General features: G+C 50.4%; 1 protein-coding gene across 10 annotated transcripts in view; it reads left to right on the forward strand.

Moving 5' to 3' along the window:
* TLN2 (talin 2) overlaps positions 1 to 20,019 on the forward strand; it is a 424,186-nt gene that overhangs the window by 364,441 nt on the left and 39,726 nt on the right. For all 10 annotated transcript variants that reach the window (XM_046008087.1, XM_046008086.1, XM_046008085.1 and 7 more), the window contains 6 exons: positions 4,779 to 4,925; positions 11,746 to 11,912; positions 12,841 to 13,024; positions 16,406 to 16,531; positions 16,734 to 16,850; positions 19,083 to 19,268. In XM_046008087.1, the coding sequence (XP_045864043.1) occupies positions 4,779 to 4,925; positions 11,746 to 11,912; positions 12,841 to 13,024; positions 16,406 to 16,531; positions 16,734 to 16,850; positions 19,083 to 19,268 (927 nt within the window). The remainder of the gene's footprint in view (positions 1 to 4,778; positions 4,926 to 11,745; positions 11,913 to 12,840; positions 13,025 to 16,405; positions 16,532 to 16,733; positions 16,851 to 19,082; positions 19,269 to 20,019) is intronic.

Genomic DNA, 20,019 nt, shown 5'->3' on the forward strand with positions numbered 1-20,019 from the left:
GTCTCTATTCTATGCTCGTGATTCTTGCCCTTCCTTTTTTTTTTTTCTTTCTTTTTTTTTCTTTTTAAGGAGAAACTCTAAAGTCTGTCAGCTAACATCTGCAATTGCCTTTCAGTGTTCACAAACTCTCCCAGGCCAATGATATTTGACCTGGTTTCAGATGTGATTGTTTTGAAAGCCTGAGACAAATGTGTACATTTTGTTTAGTTTTAGGCAGTAAAGAAGATGATCAGTATTTCTGAGACCCCCTCCAACTGAAATTTGATCCAAAACTTCACAAAGGCCAGACTTCCAATTTCCCCCAGGATGTAAAACCAGAAGATGCCCATTTGGGCAAGAAGGGAATTGAGGGTTTTTCTTGACGTTCGAGTCACGCTTTACTGCAGTTGCCAGTTTAAAACCCCAAGTTGAATGTCTGAGCCACATTCCTTTATAATACACACTGGTTGGTGGTAAGTCAGATTGCCCTGGGGGCTGGTCAGATTTGCTGAGAAATTTAGTGTTACTTTGAGAAGTTACCATTTTTTTAACCCTTATCTTATTTAATACAGTCTTAAAAATGCGTTCCCTCTCTCAGATGTTCTTGAAGCAGTACAGAATGTTCTGGGAGATTGCGGTAGAGTGTGTTGCTTCTGTTGTCCCCTTTAAGTGCCTGTCCTAGCTGTCCCACATACCCGTGGAAGAGAATAATCGGAGAGATGTTCATCCGTTCCACACCATGAATCAGATCTGCACTGGGGGCTGTCCCATGTACCCTCTGAACTACACAATCCTTCGTTCTTCCCCCATTCCACAGGTTAGCAAACTGAGGCTCAGGGAGCTTAGTTAAATGGTCCAAGAGCACACAGCTACGAGAGTCAGTATGGAAACCACTTGAGTTTGGAATAAGTAAAGTTTCAAGTAAGAAATAAACAAGGCGAGGTCAGGATTCAAACCCAGGGCATCATAGCTTTTGCTGCTTCCGCCTCACCAAGCTACCTCCTGTCACAGCATTCGTGTGGTATTTTCTACTTTGAGATGTGTTCACACACATCTTTCATTTGGTCCATCAGCCCTGGGTAGTAGGGCAGGTTCTGTCCCGTTTCACAGGTGAGGGAACAAAGGCCCGGGAGGTTAACCAGCTCGGCCAGGGTGTTGGAGGCCAGGAAGGCGCTGGACCAGAAGTGGAGCCCCTGGGCCTTTCTGCTGCCAGTGCTGCCCTCCTGGGTGGAGGGCTGAGGGCAGGTGTGGGACTGGTGTTCTGAGATCCCTCCCCTTCCTGTTGCATTCAGCCCTCTTATTCTGTGAAAATAAGTGAAGCCTGTTTCAGCCTGTCCCCCGTGAGACTCAGCCTCCTGCGTGCTGTCCGAATAGGACTGCGCAGCCAAGCATACAGGAGGATTGCGTGGCCAAACCTCAAGGAGGCCTCCAGGCACCCAGAAGGTAATCATGTGCCCTGGCACAGACCCTTCACCAGGACCAAGACCTGGGTTGGCCAAGAACCCCAATGGATTTGTACAACTGTTCCCTTATCTTAGGCTTATCCTTCTACCTTTTGGTGCTAGTCTTTGGCCGTGCTTCCTACCTGGACTCTCCCTCCGAAAGACCACTGTCCCAGCTCCGCAGTGCACTTGCGGGATCCTGTGCTACATGCCTGGTGTCCCCTCCAAGGGAGGGGCTGAGCATCAGGACACTGGGGTGTTTTTCCATGGCAAGGCCTCTCGCAAGAGCGCTGAGGGAACCTGAGAGAGTCGTTGACGTTGTGTCATGTTTGCCCATAGGTTCCAGGCCTGACACAGTGGAGGAGAAGGTCCCTTCACCCTCCCACCTCCAGGGCCACTTGGGAGTGACTTAAGAGGCCTGTGCTCACCCTAGCGCCCACCACTGGGTGGACAGGATGCTCAGGCGTGGCTCCGAGCAGGGAGCAGAAGTGGGCCACAGAGAATGTTCTTTCTGAGATGAGTCCTTCCTCACACGGGGGCTTCCCACCTTACTCTTCCGGCCCCTGACCCAGGGAGGCGCTGTGCAAGTTCTGTACCTTTGACTCAAGGCTCACTTTTTAAACCTAATTGAACGATTTTTAAAACTCTTAGGAAAAATTGTGTGTGTTTTTGAATAAACTCTGGGCCAGACCATGAAGTAACCCTTTGGGGGCCGCCGGCGCCTTACCGTGGCCCGCTGGGTGGCGTGCAGACCTCAGGCTGATGTAGCTTTTCCCTGCTGGGGTCCGGGGTCTCCGGGAAAACCTGTGCACACACAACAGGATTTTCTCAACACCGCAGCCCAAGCAAAATACAGAAATGAGGCAGTGGCTAAGGCTGTATCAGGCTTCAGAATCCGACTTTTTTATTTATTTTTTGTTTATATTTTTATTTTTTTAGGATTTTATTTATTTATTTGACAGAGATCACAAGTAGGCAGAGAGACAGGCAAAGGGAGAAGGAGGAAGCAGGCTCCCCACTGAGCAGAGAACCCAATGTGGGGCTCAATCCCAGGACCCTGGGATCATGACCCGAGCCGAAGGCAGAGGCTTAACCCACTGAGCCACCCAGGCGCCCCCAGAATCCGACTTTTAAACTTTGATTCACTTAGTCACATTGTTGGCTTTTTATTGAGTCAAGGCATAAATTTTGACTCAAAAAGGAAGGGTATACTAAGAACACATTATGTCAATTTTACATGTTGAGTTTCCAGGAAAGATCGGGGGTAGGGGGCTGTGCAGGAATGGTACCCATGCTAAGTGAGGAAAAAAACGAAGTTAGTAAAGAGTGACCTGACTGGTAGAGCGACCTGGGTTCTCATCTGGCTTTGTCAGACACTGGCTGTGTGATCTTGGGCCACTCACATCACCTCTCTGAACCTGCACAGCCTCTTCGTCTGTCAACGAGGAGGTTGAACTAGCAAGGTCAGCTTTATTTTGAAATTCTGTTTCTTCCACCATTTGCCCCCTACCTGGCTGTCCCAGCAGTGCCTGTTACTCAGAGACCTGTGGTCACAGAGCTCTTGTGTATGGATTAGCTCTGACCTTGTAGTGTGTAGGGTTCAAGTACATGGATCAGAAAAGACTCAAGGGCCAGGATGAGTTTTCAGCTTTCGTGGGGCACCCCCGTGCTTCAGCCAGGCCTTGTGTTTAAACCAGCAGACGTGCCCAGCGAACAGCTGCATTTTGGGGGTTTCCTCAGGGGGACTGAACAGAAGTGCCTCTCCCCTGCTCAGTGGTGGACCTGTTTGCAGAGCTGCCAGCTTGTATGTTTTCCTCATGTTGTATCCCACCTGGAGATGGTCCGCAGGCAGCCCTCCCTGATGGTGACGCTTTGGCAGACCCCAAAAGAGCCAAAGCTCCCCCTTCTGGATCAGGTGACTTTTCTACTAAATGGATTTCTTTAAAGATTTTATTTATTTGACACAGAGAGAGAGGCCGAAAGCACAAGTAGGGGGAGCAGCAAGCAGAGGGAGAGGGAGAAGCAGGCTGGGACTCCCTCCCAGGACCTGGGATCATGACCTGAGCAAAGGCAGATGCTTAACCCACTCAGCCACCCAGGCGTCCCTATTAAATGGATTTTAAATATCCTTTGGGCCTTAAAGGGATAAGAGGATTACCTTTTTTCCCCTAAAAGCATGATGTGTTTCCATAATAGAGTTAACATTTGCAACCCCCTTTGCTACCCCAACACCCCCCCCCCCCACCACCACCACCTTGAACTCGAATAGGACAATGCCGGAAGATAGCACCCTGGTGGTCCAGATCTCCCAGCTTTTACTCAAGATACCTGAGGTCTTGGTAGCTCTTCTTGGTAGATGCTGGAAGGAGAAGTCACCACTTCTTGCTGTCATGGAGTCCTGGAAATAACACTTACTAACTAAAGCTTAAGGTGTTTTGCTTTTAGTTGCTTACCTGGGCTGGAGGGCAGGTTATTTATGGCAGCTGTATTGATCAGACTAAAATGAAAATTGACATGAAACAGCCAGAAGAATGCAAACTTTGGGAGGTGGAATTTATTACTCCTGAAAGAGACTGCCTATCTATCACGGAGCTCATTTGGGTTCTTTTAGGCAAAGTACCTTTTATAATCACACAACTCAGGGGTCATTAAAAGGATGTGTGCCTGCTGAGCCTTTAGCTCTAAAAATGTACCTTTTTAAGGAAACCACAACCTGGCCATAGAGAAAGGAAACCTGGGCCCAGCATGTTGGCTCTCACCACGGGACACAGCTGAGGGAAGGGAGTGTTCTGCTTATAAATGTACCAACTTTGCAAGAACCTGAATGCTTTATGCTTCTTACCAATGCTATGTATTTTGAACTTCTAGTGGTTCTCTAGGGCTGTCATGCGGAATAAATGAAAGTAAATGCAATTGCTGCTCAGGAGAGGCCCTGACACACAGTAGGAGCTCAATAAATGCATAAATGAATAATAATTACCCCCACAGAGTTCTAACATTTCTGTCAGTGGTTGGGAATACAAGTAAACAACACGCCAGAAAAGGTAACAAATATCAGAAAGGCATTAGGCTAGGATGATGGGACATAGCCTTGCTTCCTGGGGACTGTGGGCATTTTACAGGCTAGGATAATGGGACATAGGCTTGCTTCCTGGGGACTGTGGGCATTTTACTGGCTCTAAAAAGGGAAGTAAAATCAACCAAATTCCATACTCCACCAAGCACAGACTCCTAACAGCAGTGGAATTTTCCTAGCCAGGCTCCCATAGGACATAGAAGAAATTTTCCACGTAGGGGAGCCCTCAATGGCAGAATCCTTCATGCTTCTCCTTCCCCACCCTGGGCTTGCCTCCACAGATCGGCTTCCAGATTCGCACTCGCGTGCAGGACCTGGGCCACGGCTGCATCTTCCTGGTGCAGAAGGCGGGGGCCCTCCAGGTGTGCCCCACAGACAGCTACACCAAGAGGGAGCTCATCGAGTGTGCCCGCGCAGTCACAGAGAAGGTAAGGAACAGTCCTCGGGCCCGACGTGGTCACCATAACCCGCACTGGCCCTCGGTGGCCCACTGTGACCAGAAACATAAGTGGGAGGCTAAGCCAAAGATGATCTGGTCAGGTCTGGTGGTTTCTCTCATGCAGGGATTTCCCCAGGGATGGAGCCCATCAGGGGGCTGGGGTGATTCACAGCCCTGAGAAATTGGGAACACGAAAGGGACTGTTCCTTTGAAAGTCAGGACCCCCGCAGCGTACCTTGTTGATGCATTTTCCTGTAGACAGAAGGGACAGACTGTGTCAAAGTCACTGGAACACCAGGAGTCCCACTCTGCAACTGCTTTTGACACGTGTCCCTTGGGCTTCCTTCTCAGGGAGGCTCCCAGGTGCAGGGCACTGGGAAGGGCCTAAAAGCTCATTTCACATACCCTCTTTCCTCCCAGAAGAGACCGTGAAGTGCAGGGAAGCATTGAGCACCCTGCCCACAGTGGCCCCGCACCTTGGTTGCAAGAACAGGAGCCCGGTGGAGGCGTTCGATCTCTAACAGCGGCTGTTGGCAGAGAGAATCCCATACACAGCATAGTGCATGGCGCGCTAGGGTCTCAGCGCAGTGGCTGTCCCCTTCCTAGCCCCAATGCCCTCATCTGCAGAATGAGCGCAGGGAGATATGAGTCGGGCCCGTAGGGTTGTGAAGATGAAATGCAGTGGTGTGTGTTAAGGTGCTTGGCACAGGGCCAGACCCACGGTTCACCACGTCCGACATCCTGGCTGCTGCTCTCTGTAAATTCTCTTCCGATTCTCTTCACCCACTGGGTCCCCGCTGAACAAAGCCCATTCTCAGTGTCCCTGCATTCCCGGAGCTCCCTTACAGACCCCTAATAGGATACTTGTCTCCTGCTTGGCTTGTTTCTCTGAGTCCTTCAGGACAGCTGTCCTCCAGGCGACTCAAAATGCAGACTGGAGTATCGGTGCTTTGCTGGCTTGTCCCTCCCTTCACTCGGATCCCCAGGTCATAGAGCTGTGCCTTGCCTAGAAGCTGGCAACTGGACTGGAGGGGCAGGCAGGGGACCCCGCACCTGGCAGCTGCTGCTGCAGAGGCCGCTATGTACCTGGCCCCTTGCTGAGGCTGAGCGGAGTCTGGCCGTCTCCCTCGGCCCACAGGCCTGCCTGGGCTGCCTGGGACACCACAGGATGAGGGAATCAATCTGTCAGCTGGAGGAAGGTGTTGTCCTTCCTTCCAAAGCCCTTCCTTGTTGAAGTTATTCTGGCCAAGTTCCCCCGTCGAAGACCTTGGAGCTGGCCCCTGAAGGAGGGGAGGCAGGGGTCCCAGCTGCATGATGTCGGCCGGTGGGAACCAGCACCGTGATCTTGCTGAGCCGTTCTCTGTCTTCCTGCTTCTCCCAGCAGAGGGTCCTTGACTTAGGACATATAGAGGAGACTCAAAGGCAGGGAACCAGCTGTTCAGACTGAACTAGCCTTTTCAGGGCTTTCTTGCTCCATGTTCCTGCCCTGCGGTCTCTACCTGGTGTGTCTTTCTTACGTGGCTTGGCTGTGTCCGTAACTCCCCACCCGCCATGGGCCTCTTGACTTGCTCACCTTTGTGTCCTCACCCCCTGGGACCTCATAGCCATAAACTGCTGACTTGGGCCCCTTTTTTTAGCTGGTGGGACCCTGTTTCTGGACTCTCTGTCTTTGAGTCTGGCAGAAAACATCCCAAGTCTGGGAGAACTCCCTGTCTTGGCCTTTGTCACCTGTCCTCCGGGAGTTCTTTACAGAAACTGGATACTTCATTCCCAGGCCAGCTCTGTGCCATTCTGACTTTTCCTGGTGGGACATGGTGGCATTGAACTCTGGGTAGGAGGGTCAGGCAAATGAGGAAGAGAAACTAATCCTTGCGGACTAGTCTTGGGACACGGGCAGGTGCTCAGGAAGTGGGCCCCCTGCCCTGCCTGCTGGGCTGTGTCCGGCACCTCTGCTAAGATTGAGCAGCACAGAAGGAAGAGAGCATACAAACTTTCTGCTCTCTCTGATGGTGTAAGTCCTCTGTCCGGTCAGTGTTTTTGTTTTTTTTAACAGTGCCTTCACAGAATATTTTCAGACTCTTCTTTGGCTCAGCCATAGTTGAGGATGGTGGGTGTGTGCACAGAGATTCGTAGGACAGCTACAGACCATCCCCAGACTCAGAGTCTCCAGTCACTAGCCAGATGCATGCTGTTTTAACCTGTGCTAAATGGGCTGTCCTGGGAGAGGGGCGGCATGCCCGGGAATCCTCAGGACACAAGCTGTGTCTCTGGATGAGGACAATGGGGACTTGGAGCTGGCTTTTGCAGGGTGAGCAGGCTGGTAGCTGGAGAACATGGAGGGGGCGTTGCAGGCAGGAGCAGACCCACTGCTGGAGGGATGGGGCATGTTTGGGGAAGTGAGGAGCTGGCTGATGTGGCCAGAATGTGGTGGAAGGGCTGAGAAGTTGAACTTGTTGTGCAAGAAGCTCATCTTTCCTTGACAGCAGGAGAGAATTGTACCCAAGGGTGTGGTGAAGTTAGCTTTGTGTTGTGGGAAGGTGTCTCTAGGAACAGTGGGGGTGTTCTGGAGGGGGTGATGGGTGGCAGGTGGCAGCAAAGTGTTTCTGGTGTGGAAGTCACAGAGTGAACAGAGCCAACTTCCTGGACTCTCAAATCACTCGAATTGTTATTTACTGGCAGGTGGCAGTGCAAGGGAGCGCTGGGGTGCAGAGGGGACATACACAGGTACGCTCTGGGCTCTAGCCATGATGGGGTCCACCCTGAAGGTTTTCCAATCCAGAGGCAACCAAGGGCAGGAGTGAGGAGTGTTAGCAGGCGGCTGTTCTTCAGAAAACCTGATCAGAGGGGACAGAAATGGCCACATCTTTCACAGGAGCCTGACGTTCTCTCTGGTCCCAGAAACAATCCTGTTAAAATTTTCTACTCTCTACGGATCATTTACTAGGTGCCCTGCTGGAGAATAGATATATATCCCCACCTCCTTGTTCCTCCCAACAACCCTGATAGGCGGGAAATAATGTCCCCATTGTACAGATGAGGACACTAAGAAAGGTCGAACAGTTGCCCAAAGTTATTTAGCCAGCAAATGCCAATGCTGGTACTCAGCCTGAAATGTTGACACCAAAACATGTGTTAACCCATTGGCTGCATTGAGCCCCAGAGAGAAAATTCACTGTTCTTGCATGTGTGTGTGTGTGTATTTTTTTTTTAAAGATTTTATTCATTTATTTGGCACGGAGAGAGAGGGAGCACAAGCAGGGGGAGAGGCAGAGGGAGAGGAAGAACCAGGCTCCCCGCACAGCCGGAGAAGCCTGATGTGGGACTCGATCCCAGGACTCCGGGATCATGACCTGAGCCGAAGACAGTGGCTTAACCAACTGAGACACCCAGGCACCCTGTTCTTGTTTGTTCTTTTACTTTTTCCCCTGGTTTTGAGGTATAATTGATACACGGTACTACACAAGTCTAGGGGGTACAGACGGCATGATGGTTTGTCTTTCGTGTATTACATATACAGTGATTACCACAGTAAATTTGGGAACATCTACCATCTCATGTCAGTACAAAATGTATACATTTGCTCCCGTGACAAGAACTCTTAAGATGCACTCTTTCTTAACACTGCTGTGTGACATGTACGAGAGTCAACTGTAGTCACCATGTTGCCCACTGTACGTACTTATATTCTGTAACTGGAAGTTTGTGCCTTCTAAATTCCTTTGTTCAATCCACACCATCCCTCCTTCCAGAAAACTGGTCCCTTTTGCTAGAAGGTTGGATGGTTAGGTTTTGTTTTGTTCTGTTTTTAATTTTTATTCGATGCATTCAAACAAACAAAAAAAGTTCAGCCATTTCTCCTAACTCCCAACCCCTGCTGCTGGCAACTACCATTCTGTTCTTTGTATCCGTGAACTTGGGCTTTTTGGTTTTATTTCAGGTTTTACATATCAGGGAGATCATATGGCATTTCTTTCTCTGGCTGACTTCACTTAGCGTAATGCCCTCGAGGTCTGTCCATGTTGTCACAGATGGTAAAATTTCATTCTTCCTGTGGCTGAATAATATCCTACTGGATGGCGTATACCATATTTTCTTTATCCATTCATCCATCCGTGGACATTTCAGTTGCTTCCATAGATTAGCAGTAGTAAATAATGCAGCAGTGAACATAAAGGTATATATATATATATATATATATATATATATATATATATATTTTTTTTTTTTTTTTTTTTTTTTTTTTTTAGTTAAAATTCGTTTGCTTCAGATAAATATCCAGAACTGCAATTGTTGAATGCTATGGTAGTTCTCCTGGTAGTTTTTTTAAGAACCCCCATATTATTTTGCACAGTGGCTGCACCAACATACATTCCCACCCACTGGGCACCAGGTTCCCTTTCCACTGTGACTTTGCCAACACTTGTTATCGCTTGTCTTCTTGATGAGAGCCATGCCAGCAGCTGTGAGATGGTATCTCACTGTGGTTTGGATTTGCATTTTCTTAATATTTTATGATACTGAGCATCTTTTCATGTACCTGTTGTCCATCTGTTTGTCTTCTTTGGAAAAATGTCTTTTCAGATCTTCCATCCATTTTTAATTGGGTTGTTACTTTGCTAGAGTTGTATGTATGCTTTCTATATTTTCCATGTTAAGCCCTTATCAGTTAAAGGATTTGCAAATATTTTCTTTAATCAGTAAGTTGCTATTTTCATTTTGCTGATGGTATCCTTTGTTGTGCAGAAATTTTTAGTTTCACAGAGTCCAACTTGTTCATTCTTGTTTTTGTTGGCTTTTGTTTTTGGTGTCAGATTCTAAAAATCATCACAAAGACCTATTGCAAGGAGGGTACTGCCTGTTTTCTTCTGGGAGTTTTATCATGTTAGGTCTTACGTTCTTCAGTCAATCCATTTTAAGCTAATTTCTGTGTATGCTGTAAGGCAGTGATCCAGTTTCAACTTTTTTGCATGCAGCTGTCCAATTTTCCCAACACCATTTGTCCAAGAGACTGTCCTTTCTCCATTGTATGTCCATGGCTCCTTTGCTGTAAATTAATTAACTATATATGCTTGGGTTTATTTCTGGGCTCTCTGTTCCATTGATCCATGTGTCTGTTTTTATGCCAGTACCTTACTGTTTAAATTCCTACAGCTTTGTAATACAGTTTTAAATCAGGGAGCATGAGACCTCCAACTGTGTTCTTTCTCAAGGTTGCTTTGGTTAGGGGCGCCTGGGTGGCTCAGTGGGTTAAAGCCTCTGCCTTCGGCTCAGGTCATGATCCCAGGGTCCTGGGATTGAGCCCCCCATTGGACTGTCTGCTCAGCAGGGAGCCTTCTTCCCCCCTCTCTCTGCCTGCCTCTCTGCCTACTTGTGATCTCTGTCAAGTAAATAAAATCTTTTAAAAAAAAGATTGCTTTGGTTAATTAGGGTCTTTTGTGGTTCTATGGAAATTTTAAGATGGTTTGTTGTATTTCTGTGAAAAAATGCCATTTGGAATTTCAATAAGGATTGAATTGAATCTGTAGATAGCTTTCAGTAGTATGGACATTTTAACAATACCGATTCTACCGGTCTGTGAGCATGGAGTATCTCTCCATTTATTTGTGCCTTCTTCAGCTTCTTTCTTTAACATCTTGGAGGTTTCCATATATAAGTCTCTCACCCCCTTGGTTAAATGTATTCGTAGGTACTTTATTCTTTTTGATGCGGTTGTGTAAATGGCAGTGTTTTCTTACTTTCTCTTTCTGGTAGTTCAGTATTAGCTTATAGAAACACAACAGATTTTTGTGGATTGATTTTTTAACCCTCAACTCTACTGAATTCATTGAGCCTGACAGCTTTTGATGGAGTCTTTAGGGTTTTCTATACACAGTATGTCAGCTGCAAATAGTATGGTTTTATTTCTTCCTTTCCAATTTGGATGCCTTTTAATTCTTTTAATTGCCCAATTGCTTTGGCTAGGGCTTCCAATATTCTGTTGAATAGAAGTGGCAAGGGCGGGGATCTTTGTCTTACTCCCGATCTTAGAGGAAAAGCTTCGAGTTTTTCACCATTGGGTATGGTGTTAGCTGTGGGTTTGTCATATATGGCTTTTATTATGTTGATACGTACTCCTTATACCCACTTTGTTGAAAGTTTTTTGCTATCAGTGTTGAATTTTGTCAAATGCTTTTTCTACATCTATTGAGATGATCATAAGATTTTTATTGTTTTTTTTTTTAAAGATTTTATTTATTTATTTATTTATTTGACAGCGAGAGAGCGCGATCACAAGTAAGCAGAGAGGCAGGCAGAGAGAAAGAGAGAGGGAAGCAGGCTCCCTGCCGAGCAGAGAGCAGAGAGCCCGATATGGGACTTGATCCCAGGACCCTGAGATCATGACCTGAGCCGAAGGCAGCGGCTTAACCCACTGAGCCACCAGGCACCCAAGATTTTTATTGTTTATTGGTGTATCACGTTGGCTGATCTGTGGTGTTGAGTCATCCTTGCATCCCCGGAGTAAATGCCACTTGATGGTGTATGATCCTTTTAATGAATTGTTGAATTCACCACCCTAATATTTTGTTGAGGATTTTTCTACTATGTTCATCAGGCACGTTGGCCTGTAATTTTTCTTTCTTGGGGCACCCTTGTCTGGTTTTGGTGTCGGGGTAATTTAGGCTTTATAAATGACTTTGGAAGAATTCCATCCTTTTCTATTTTTTGAGTGGCTTTTTTTTTTTTTTTTCAGTGATATTTGAGTCTGAAAATCTTTGGGTTACATTTTCTGCATTTCCCCATTGTCCCTGGCATCCCCTCTCTGCCTACAGGTTTCCTTGGTGCTGTCAGCTCTGCAGGCTGGGAACAAGGGGACGCAGGCATGTATCACAGCTGCCACTGCTGTGTCCGGGATTATAGCGGACCTGGACACCACCATCATGTTTGCGACTGCAGGGACCCTGAATGCGGAGAACAACGAGACCTTTGCGGACCACAGGTGTGGGGGTAGAGATCATCCTGGGAGCTCATGGGTGGGGAGAGGTTTAGGCTGACCTGATGGACTTGGGAGACTCCACCCAGGAACTGGAAATGCGGTTAACCATTTTGATTTCAGTAAGTTGCTCGACAGGAGAAAGGGAACCACATAATCAAAACAAGCCCCCTTTGCCAACTGTAAACACATAGTTGTGTTCCAGCTTTGTGCCTTTGGCAGCCTGAATCGAGCCTGCTCCGGCAGGGGACAGCTTCCTGATCTTCTACTTTCCAAACTAGAGAGATGGGCCTCTGATTTGCTCCCAAACCCAGTGGGAGTGGGAGTGGCCAGGACGGGCCCATTGAGCTGTGACATAAATTGAGAGTGGGGCTTGGAGCCCGCTGTCTGTCCCAGGCTGGCTGCTCAGGCCCTGCTCCTGAAGGCTGGTGTGGGGTTTCCATCTGCTGCTGGGGAACCCCCACCCCACCCCGTAGCCTTGCCACATGCCTGGTACCTTTCTTCCTCTCTCTTCACTCCCAAAGCTGGGCTAGGAAGGAGGTTACCAATGATTTCACTCATCCCAGGAAACAGCCTTTTGGGTTCTGATGACCCATAGGTCCTTCTTGCAGCTCCCTGTAGCTGTGAAGAATTTAGGGGGAACCACAGGAAAGCAGCTGACCTCTCACTGAGCTACAGGGTTGGGGGAAGAGGCCCAAACTGGTGGGCCTGAAACTTTCCCTGAAGTGTACTATTAATCATCTCTAGATTCGGGGTTGACTCACTTCTTCCCGTTTTCCTACATAGACAGCGCCCCGATAAGGAAGGGGTAATCCATCCTTTTTGTTCTTCAAAGCTCTTTTTTAACAAAAATAATCCCTTGGGAAGGGTTTCTTTGCTTCCTAATTACCAGCAGCCAAGCTCTGCCCTCTGTCCCCCTCTCCCCCTTTCTCAGGGAGAACATTCTGAAGACAGCCAAGGCCTTGGTGGAAGACACGAAGCTGCTGGTGTCGGGGGCCGCATCCACGCCAGAGAAGCTGGCCCAGGCAGCCCAGTCGTCAGCGGCCACCATCACCCAGCTTGCTGAGGTGGTCAAGCTGGGGGCCGCCAGCCTGGGCTCTGATGACCCTGAGACACAGGTATGGGAGGGCCTAGGGCCATGGGTCCCCCTCACGTATCCATAAACACTGTGCAGCAGGTCTCAGAAGAGACCAAAGGCAAAACAGGAACAGCAGAAGTAACAGCGGGTGTGTGGGTGCGTCCGCAGTTTAGGGTCTGATAGGAGAGCGCCACAGACGGTGGTGGCGGCCATGGGGGTAGAGATGACTGGTGAATGACTGAGCACAGTGAGCATTTGGATGTAAGGGGGAGGACGGGGGCCAGGAGGACTCAAAGGCACAAGCGAGATCAGGGAGGGGGCGGTGGCTCCCTGGAGGGAGAGCAGGCTTGGGCCGGGAGTTGAAGGTGAGTTCAGTGCGGAGAGACCGCAAGTAGAAAGAGAGGGGACGTAAGCCCCCATGGGTATGGGGGTGTGGATTCAGGGGCTGTGGCCATACAGACAGTGACTGCACCCACAGGAGAGGAAGAGCATGGGGCAAGAGAAGAAGGGGGGTTCACGGCAGAGCTGAGGAAGCTGCCACTTAAGACCATAGTAAGGAGAAGGAGATGCCCAGGGAAATGGAGAAGCAGCAGCAGCTGGTAGGAGGAAGGCCGCGGCTCCTGATGCTGAGGGGTGAGTGTTTCAATGCACCCAAGAGGCACAGCTGAGTTGTGGAGAAAATGAAGGTCTGGGAGCTGGCCACCAGTGCCCTGGGGCCATTGGTCTCCCCAGCAACGGCTGTTTGTCGGAAGTAGCCAGATGAGGGTACGGAAAGGAAGCCAGTGTATATAGATAGCACTTGAGAAATCTGGCCCTGAAGGGGAGGGGAGAGAGGAGCTGGGGCTAGGGTAGGGCTCTGTGCTCCCGTAACCCGCCTGCTCCTTCCTCCTCAGCCTGCACCCACAGCTCAGGCACAGCACCCACAGTTTACTGATCTTTGACAGCTAAGCACTCAGCGCAGCACAGTGGACGGTCCACAAATACATCCTCTGCTGTTACTGAACGTAGAGCCAGCCAGGCCCCCAGCAACAGACTGTCCCCATTCCCAAGGGCAGAACCTATGACCCGTCTGCTCTGTCTGTCCCAACACCGTCAGACGGCACACCCTCCATTAACTCCCGTGTTCGGCCCGTGGGCACAAAGCTGGGTAGGAAGCCACCTACCATGCAGGGCCCGGACTGACGCCAGCTCCTGTGGCGGTTCACAGAAGGCCACCAGCTTTGCTCCCATGTGGCCATGACCCTCCCCTGCCCGACATCCTCCAGTGGAGCAGAGCTCTGTGAGCAAACGTTCCACATGTGGCCTTTTTACTACTCCTGCCGGGTTTCTCTCTGATAACATCCCGGCTGGGATTGGTTGCCCTCTGGAATTCGAAGCATTCACGCAAACCTTGCCTGTGATGGGGTTCTTACCCCACAGAGGAAGGGAGCGCTTCAAAATGCCCAGTGGGGTTGGAATCCACACTCTCTGAGCCTGGCCCCACTTGAGGAGAAGTGAACGGGCCGGGGAGAACTTAAATCTTGGAGCACAGAGACGTGTATCAAATTGTTTAGTCTCGATGTCCAAATGGCCTAGAGGTCCTGGAGCCCCAACTTCTTTTTTTTTTTTTCAAAGATTTTATTTATTTGACAGACAGAGCTCACAAGTAGGCAGAGAGAGAGAGGAGGAAGCAGGCTCCCTGCTGAGCAGAGAGCCCGATGTGGGGCTCGATGCCAGGACCCTGGGATCATGACCTGAGCTGAAGGCAGAGGCTTAACCTACTGAGCCACCCAGGTGCCCCTAAACTTTTCTTGGAGCCCCAACTTCTAATGAGGCCTCTAGTGGAAAATATCCCCTCACAAAAATGTGCCTACTCTGCAGTCAGTTCCTAGTGACTGGGGACGGGACTGTGCGCTCTGGGTGTTGGCAGCAACCTTTGCTTGCTGTCCCTTGCTCTCCACCTGCTGCTGTGATGGTGGGAATCAGACAGTGTGAGGTCCTTACCTGTCAGCCCTTCCTCGGGAGACCCGCCACGCCCTGACCCGCCCTGTGGTTCCAGAGGTTGCCAGAGGTTCTATGCACCTGGGGTGAGAAGGCACAGGATTGAGCAAGAAACAGTGCGAGGGGCAGAGGCAAGGTGTCACCATGCTCTCAGCTGTCGGGGACACGAGAGTTTGTGATGTGTTTTCAGCTACGTTATGCAGTCGCCCTCACAGCTGTGTGGTGAGATAGGGCTTGTGCTCCTGATGCCACTGGCGTGTGAGGAGCCGGAGCCCTAGAGCGTAAGCGAGTGTGAACATTAGGACCATGACCCTTGGGATCACACTGACTAGAGTGTGAATCCCAGGCCCTGGGAGTGTGGACAGGAGCATCTCAGTCCCCTCTTGGAATGGCTGTGGCAAGGACAAAACAAGGTCATGGGTGATGTGCATGGCTCAGCACTTGGAACACTGCCCCCAGCAAAGGGAGATTGTTGCTGTGACAGAAGGTGACTTAAATGTAAAGCAGGTCATGTCATGTCATTCTGGAGTACAGCTGGGGCTTCAGACCCAGGTTCGGCACGCTGTGAGGTTGGCCTGTGGTCTCTGCTCAGTGCCCAGAGTGGAGGTATCATATTCCTTCCAGTGTCATTAGGGCATGCACCTGTCCAGCCAGTCATTCCATGAGTATTTCCTGTGCTCCTGTGACGTGCCAGACCCTGTTCTGAGTACAAAACACAACAGACAGAAGCCCAGGCTGGCCCTCCCACAGTTTACCTCCATTTCGGGGGAGAAGACAGTAATTGCACATACCGATGAGTGCTGTAAAGGAAACAGGGCGTGCTGATGGAGTTTCAGGTTGGGGTTTGTCGGGAAAGGTCTCTGATGGCCTGATGGCTGAGCTGAGCCCTGACTGATGGGAAAAGCCGGCTTCCAGGCAGAGCGAGAGGAGTAAGAGCAGAGGCCCTAAAGTAGTCATGAGTGGGATTTGCCTTGGGGAAGAAAGACAGACCCATCTGCCTGTCGCATGTTAAGTAGATCACAGAATCCTATGAACGGGAGCTGGAGAAGCCGGCGGGCTGCCGTGGAGGCCTCGCAGACCAGGCTGCAAGGCTAGCATTTGGTTCTCCGTGGTTTGGGTTGCCAGCTCAGGGAGCCCGGGAGTGGTGCTGGCTCCCAGGTGACTGCTTCGCTGCCTGCCTCCTTTCCTAGGTGACTTGTCATCAGAGCTGCCAGCCAGGAGGCATTGGAACATACCCCTGAGTGCCCATGGGGTCTGCGTTCTGGCTCAGCCTCAGCCTCCACTGGGGAGACTCCAGGGCTGGCTTCTGGAGATTCTGCCATGCTGCAGGCTGGAGAGCTGTGCCCCAGATCCCCCCACCTGACCCTCGGGCTGTGTGCTGTTGGTGAGACCAGTAGGTGACTTCTGGGGCCACTCACCCAGGCTCTCTGCTTTCTTTCAGGTGGTCTTAATCAATGCCATCAAAGACGTGGCCAAGGCCCTTTCAGATCTGATCGGTGCCACCAAGGGAGCTGCCAGCAAGCCTGCTGATGACCCCTCCATGTACCAGCTCAAGGGGGCTGCCAAGGTAGAGTGGGGCCCCAAGTCTGGGGCAGGCGTGGAGGAGGAGTGCGTAGTGAAAGAGGAAGCGTATGCCTCCAAGCTGCTTCCTCACTCCCTCACTCTGCAGTGGTTTTGCTCATGGCATCAGATCTGGAACGAAAAGGACTAGGGCGTGGATGGACCTCGGCGTGCTCCTCATTTTCTCTCGGCCTCTCCTTCCTATACAGGTGATGGTGACCAATGTCACCTCCCTCCTCAAGACTGTCAAGGCGGTGGAGGACGAGGCCACCCGGGGCACCCGGGCGCTTGAGGCCACCATCGAGTACATGAAACAGGAGCTCACGGTAAGGAGTCAGCCATCACCTCCCTCGGGCACCCCTGTGCCAGAGCGGACCCCAAAACAGACCTCTCTGAGATCTGTAACAGAAGGAGGCTTTACATGGAGCGCCTGAGCTGGGAGTCCCGGTCACCTACCTGCTGCTAGCTTTGCATCCTTGAGGCCCCGTGCATAGCTGACCACATCAGAGTTTGGCTACAATCGATTTGTAATTAAGAAGTTAATTAAAACGTATCACGTAGGACTATTCAAGTTTAATTCCTCTAAAATCGGAGCATGAAACAAAAGCCTTACAGAAGATTCCTGGCTAAGGAAAAACTTAGGATGGCTTTCTGCTTTCACCTTGAGCTTAAACTGTGTGTGTACAACACAGAGCCACACTCAGGACCTCCTCATTCCCACTCTTGTCAGCAACAGTTCACGCTGCTGCACATGTACAGGTTCTGGGGTTTGAGCTTCCCTAGTAGAGAAACCTGAATGCCTTTACCTGAGACACTTCCCTTTAAAACTCAGCGCCCTTCTGTTGGCAATCCGTGTGGTCCCAGGGACACTGACCATGCATTCTTTCTTGCCTTGAGTGAGGGTGTCCCGGTGTTCCTGTGATCTGGACACTGCCCCTGTTCCTTTGATCCCATGATGGTTATGAATTGACTCGTCCTAATCCCTGGAAATAGAAATATGCTGAAAATGAGTGGCTTCAGAGATTTCTTTCTCCCAGGAAGTCTGATCAGATTCAGTTTCTCTCTTGGGGCAGGGAGGGGGAGTCCTGCCTTTGCTGCCAGTTTTTCTGCATGTGTAGAGGGTCACCTAGGAAGGCTGAAAGGCCCCGTGGATCAGCAGTAGAAAACAGCAGTTCTGTTGGGGTTTGCTGGTGGAGCCTTTGGTTCTCTTGTCCTGTTTTTGGTGAAATCAGTCTTGGTCGGTATTACGCTTGGTTCTCACACAAAGAAGAAACTAAAAATTGTTGGTGGTGTCCTCAAACCCTGCTTGCTACCTGAAGCTTACCTGCCTACATCGGCTAGATGTTTCCTGTCAAAAGTCTGGCCCCACATTCTGGGAGGTGTGGGTGGGGCTCGTGGTGGCAGTGGAGGAAATGGGAAATTCGGAGCTCCCTGGCAAGTTACCCACAATTAATGTCTGCGTACCAGTGTGGGCCAGCATTGACACGGGTTGTGGGTTTCTGTGGACATAGGAAGTTTCCAAAGGAGCATGTGCCCCATGGGCCACGTTAATCTGAAGGGCTCCATACACGTGGCCTCCATGCCACATTAGAGTTCAGCTTCATTGGAGCTGCCCATTTCTAGGGGGGATGGTGATGTTTGAGGCTGCCTAACCCATGGCAGGACTGCAGGCTGGGTTCTCCCCTTTGCCCCAGGAAAATCTGCCTGACTGGATGGTAGTTGTCTGGGGCTGAAGACAGAGCGGCCCCAACTGGTGCAGTAGTCCTCTGGCCAGGGACAGCTACACATTGAAAATGCAGCCCTGGCACCAGTCACTCATGTGAGAGAGACAGGACAGATGGGCTCGAGGCAGAGATGGCTGCCTTGACTGACAGGTGGAATTTGAAAGTGGGATATTCACTTACCATGGTTAATTTATTTCAGCTTCTCTAAAGGGGTGTGTGTGTGTGTGTGCGTGTGTGTGTGTGGTTTTAAATAATTCACAGTGTCACTGTGGCTCACTCGACACGAACGCCTCCGCACAATTATGCAGTTATATTTGTAAGACAGGCTAAGAATAGAAGAAAGTGAATGCTCCATTTCCCCCAGCCCCACACCCTCTCAGAGAGAGAGAGAGAGAGGTGAGTCCACAGAGAGGGATCCACGGTCCGTCCTGAGCAGGAGCCGGCATCAGAACTGCGGAGTTTCTGGGAGCTGCTGGAGGCGCGGTGGGGAGGGGGTGAGAACGGGGAAGCCCTGTGACCACCTGCCCCAGGAGAGTTTGCAGATACCCAGAGGCTCTCTGTTGGTGCTATAGACCTGTCCCCCTCACCCCCAGGGTCTCGTGACCGTGAGTGCTTGCGTACAGGTGTGCACAGCTTATCCGTGCTAGAATCTTGAAAGCGAGAATAATATTACTCAAATGAAATTTCTAATTTCCTGCCATTTGATGGTTTCTTCCTGTGGCTGGCTCCGTTCTCAGAGAGTGAGCAGCAGCCTGATCGGAGAAGAATAAGTTATTTTTGGTCCTTCCTTTTTTTGTTTTTTTTTTCTTCACCTGTTGTATTTCTAACTTCCAGGTGTTCCAGTCCAAAGAGATACCTGAAAAGACCTCCTCACCTGAAGAATCGATAAGGATGACGAAAGGTATCACCATGGCGACCGCCAAAGCCGTGGCCGCAGGAAACTCGTGCAGACAGGAGGACGTGATTGCCACCGCCAACCTGAGCCGGAAGGCTGTGTCTGACATGCTGACGGCTTGCAAGGTAAAGACCTTGGCGTTGTTTTGGACGGCTTGATGATGCTCTGTCATGACTGAATTTTTGGTGCAGTCTGCAGAAAGGGAGGGACCGGTCACCTGCGGAAGGGAGCAGCTCGCTACCTTAGGTGCCGTCAGGAGACGCGTGCTGGAGGTGTGCACCCATCAGCCTGGGGAACGTGACTCGCGAGGCTAGGTTTATGTTTGAGAGGGGTTGGTACTGATCTGCGGACTAACCTCCCACATTTCCTCTTCCTGAGTAGGCAGGATGCTTTCTTAGGGAGGGTGTAGGGGTGGCCACTCTGATTGAGGCAAAGAGGGCCTGTGGCATTTTGTTCCTGGCCCTCTGAACGAAAATTGCATCCTGCTTCTGCCCGCCCCCTTTCCTGCCTCCATCGGTCAGCATTCTGTGCTAGGAGGGGTGCTGCCCTAACTGGGTGAGGAAGTGAGTCGGAAGAACAGAACAGAATGTTGGGAAACTGCCTTTTTCCTACCTGTGCCAGATGTTTTGCAGAAACTCCTCTGATCCTTGGCTAACCAAGCGGGGTGGCTGCCCTGAGCCCACCCTTAGTGAGGCAGCTGGTGGGACCTGAGTTTTAACAAGCTTTCTTTATGTCTAAAGACGGCGAGCCATGAGGGCCTCCACCCCTCGTTGAGCACCCTACCCCAGACCTTCACCCTTCTAGGGACAGCCGTGTCCCAGGGACTCAGTGATTGATTGATAACCCCCAACCGTGGTGAGCAGGTGGAGACACGTC

The sequence above is a fragment of the Meles meles genome, chromosome 6, assembly GCF_922984935.1.
Source record: "Meles meles chromosome 6, mMelMel3.1 paternal haplotype, whole genome shotgun sequence".
NCBI lineage: Eukaryota > Metazoa > Chordata > Mammalia > Carnivora > Mustelidae > Meles > Meles meles.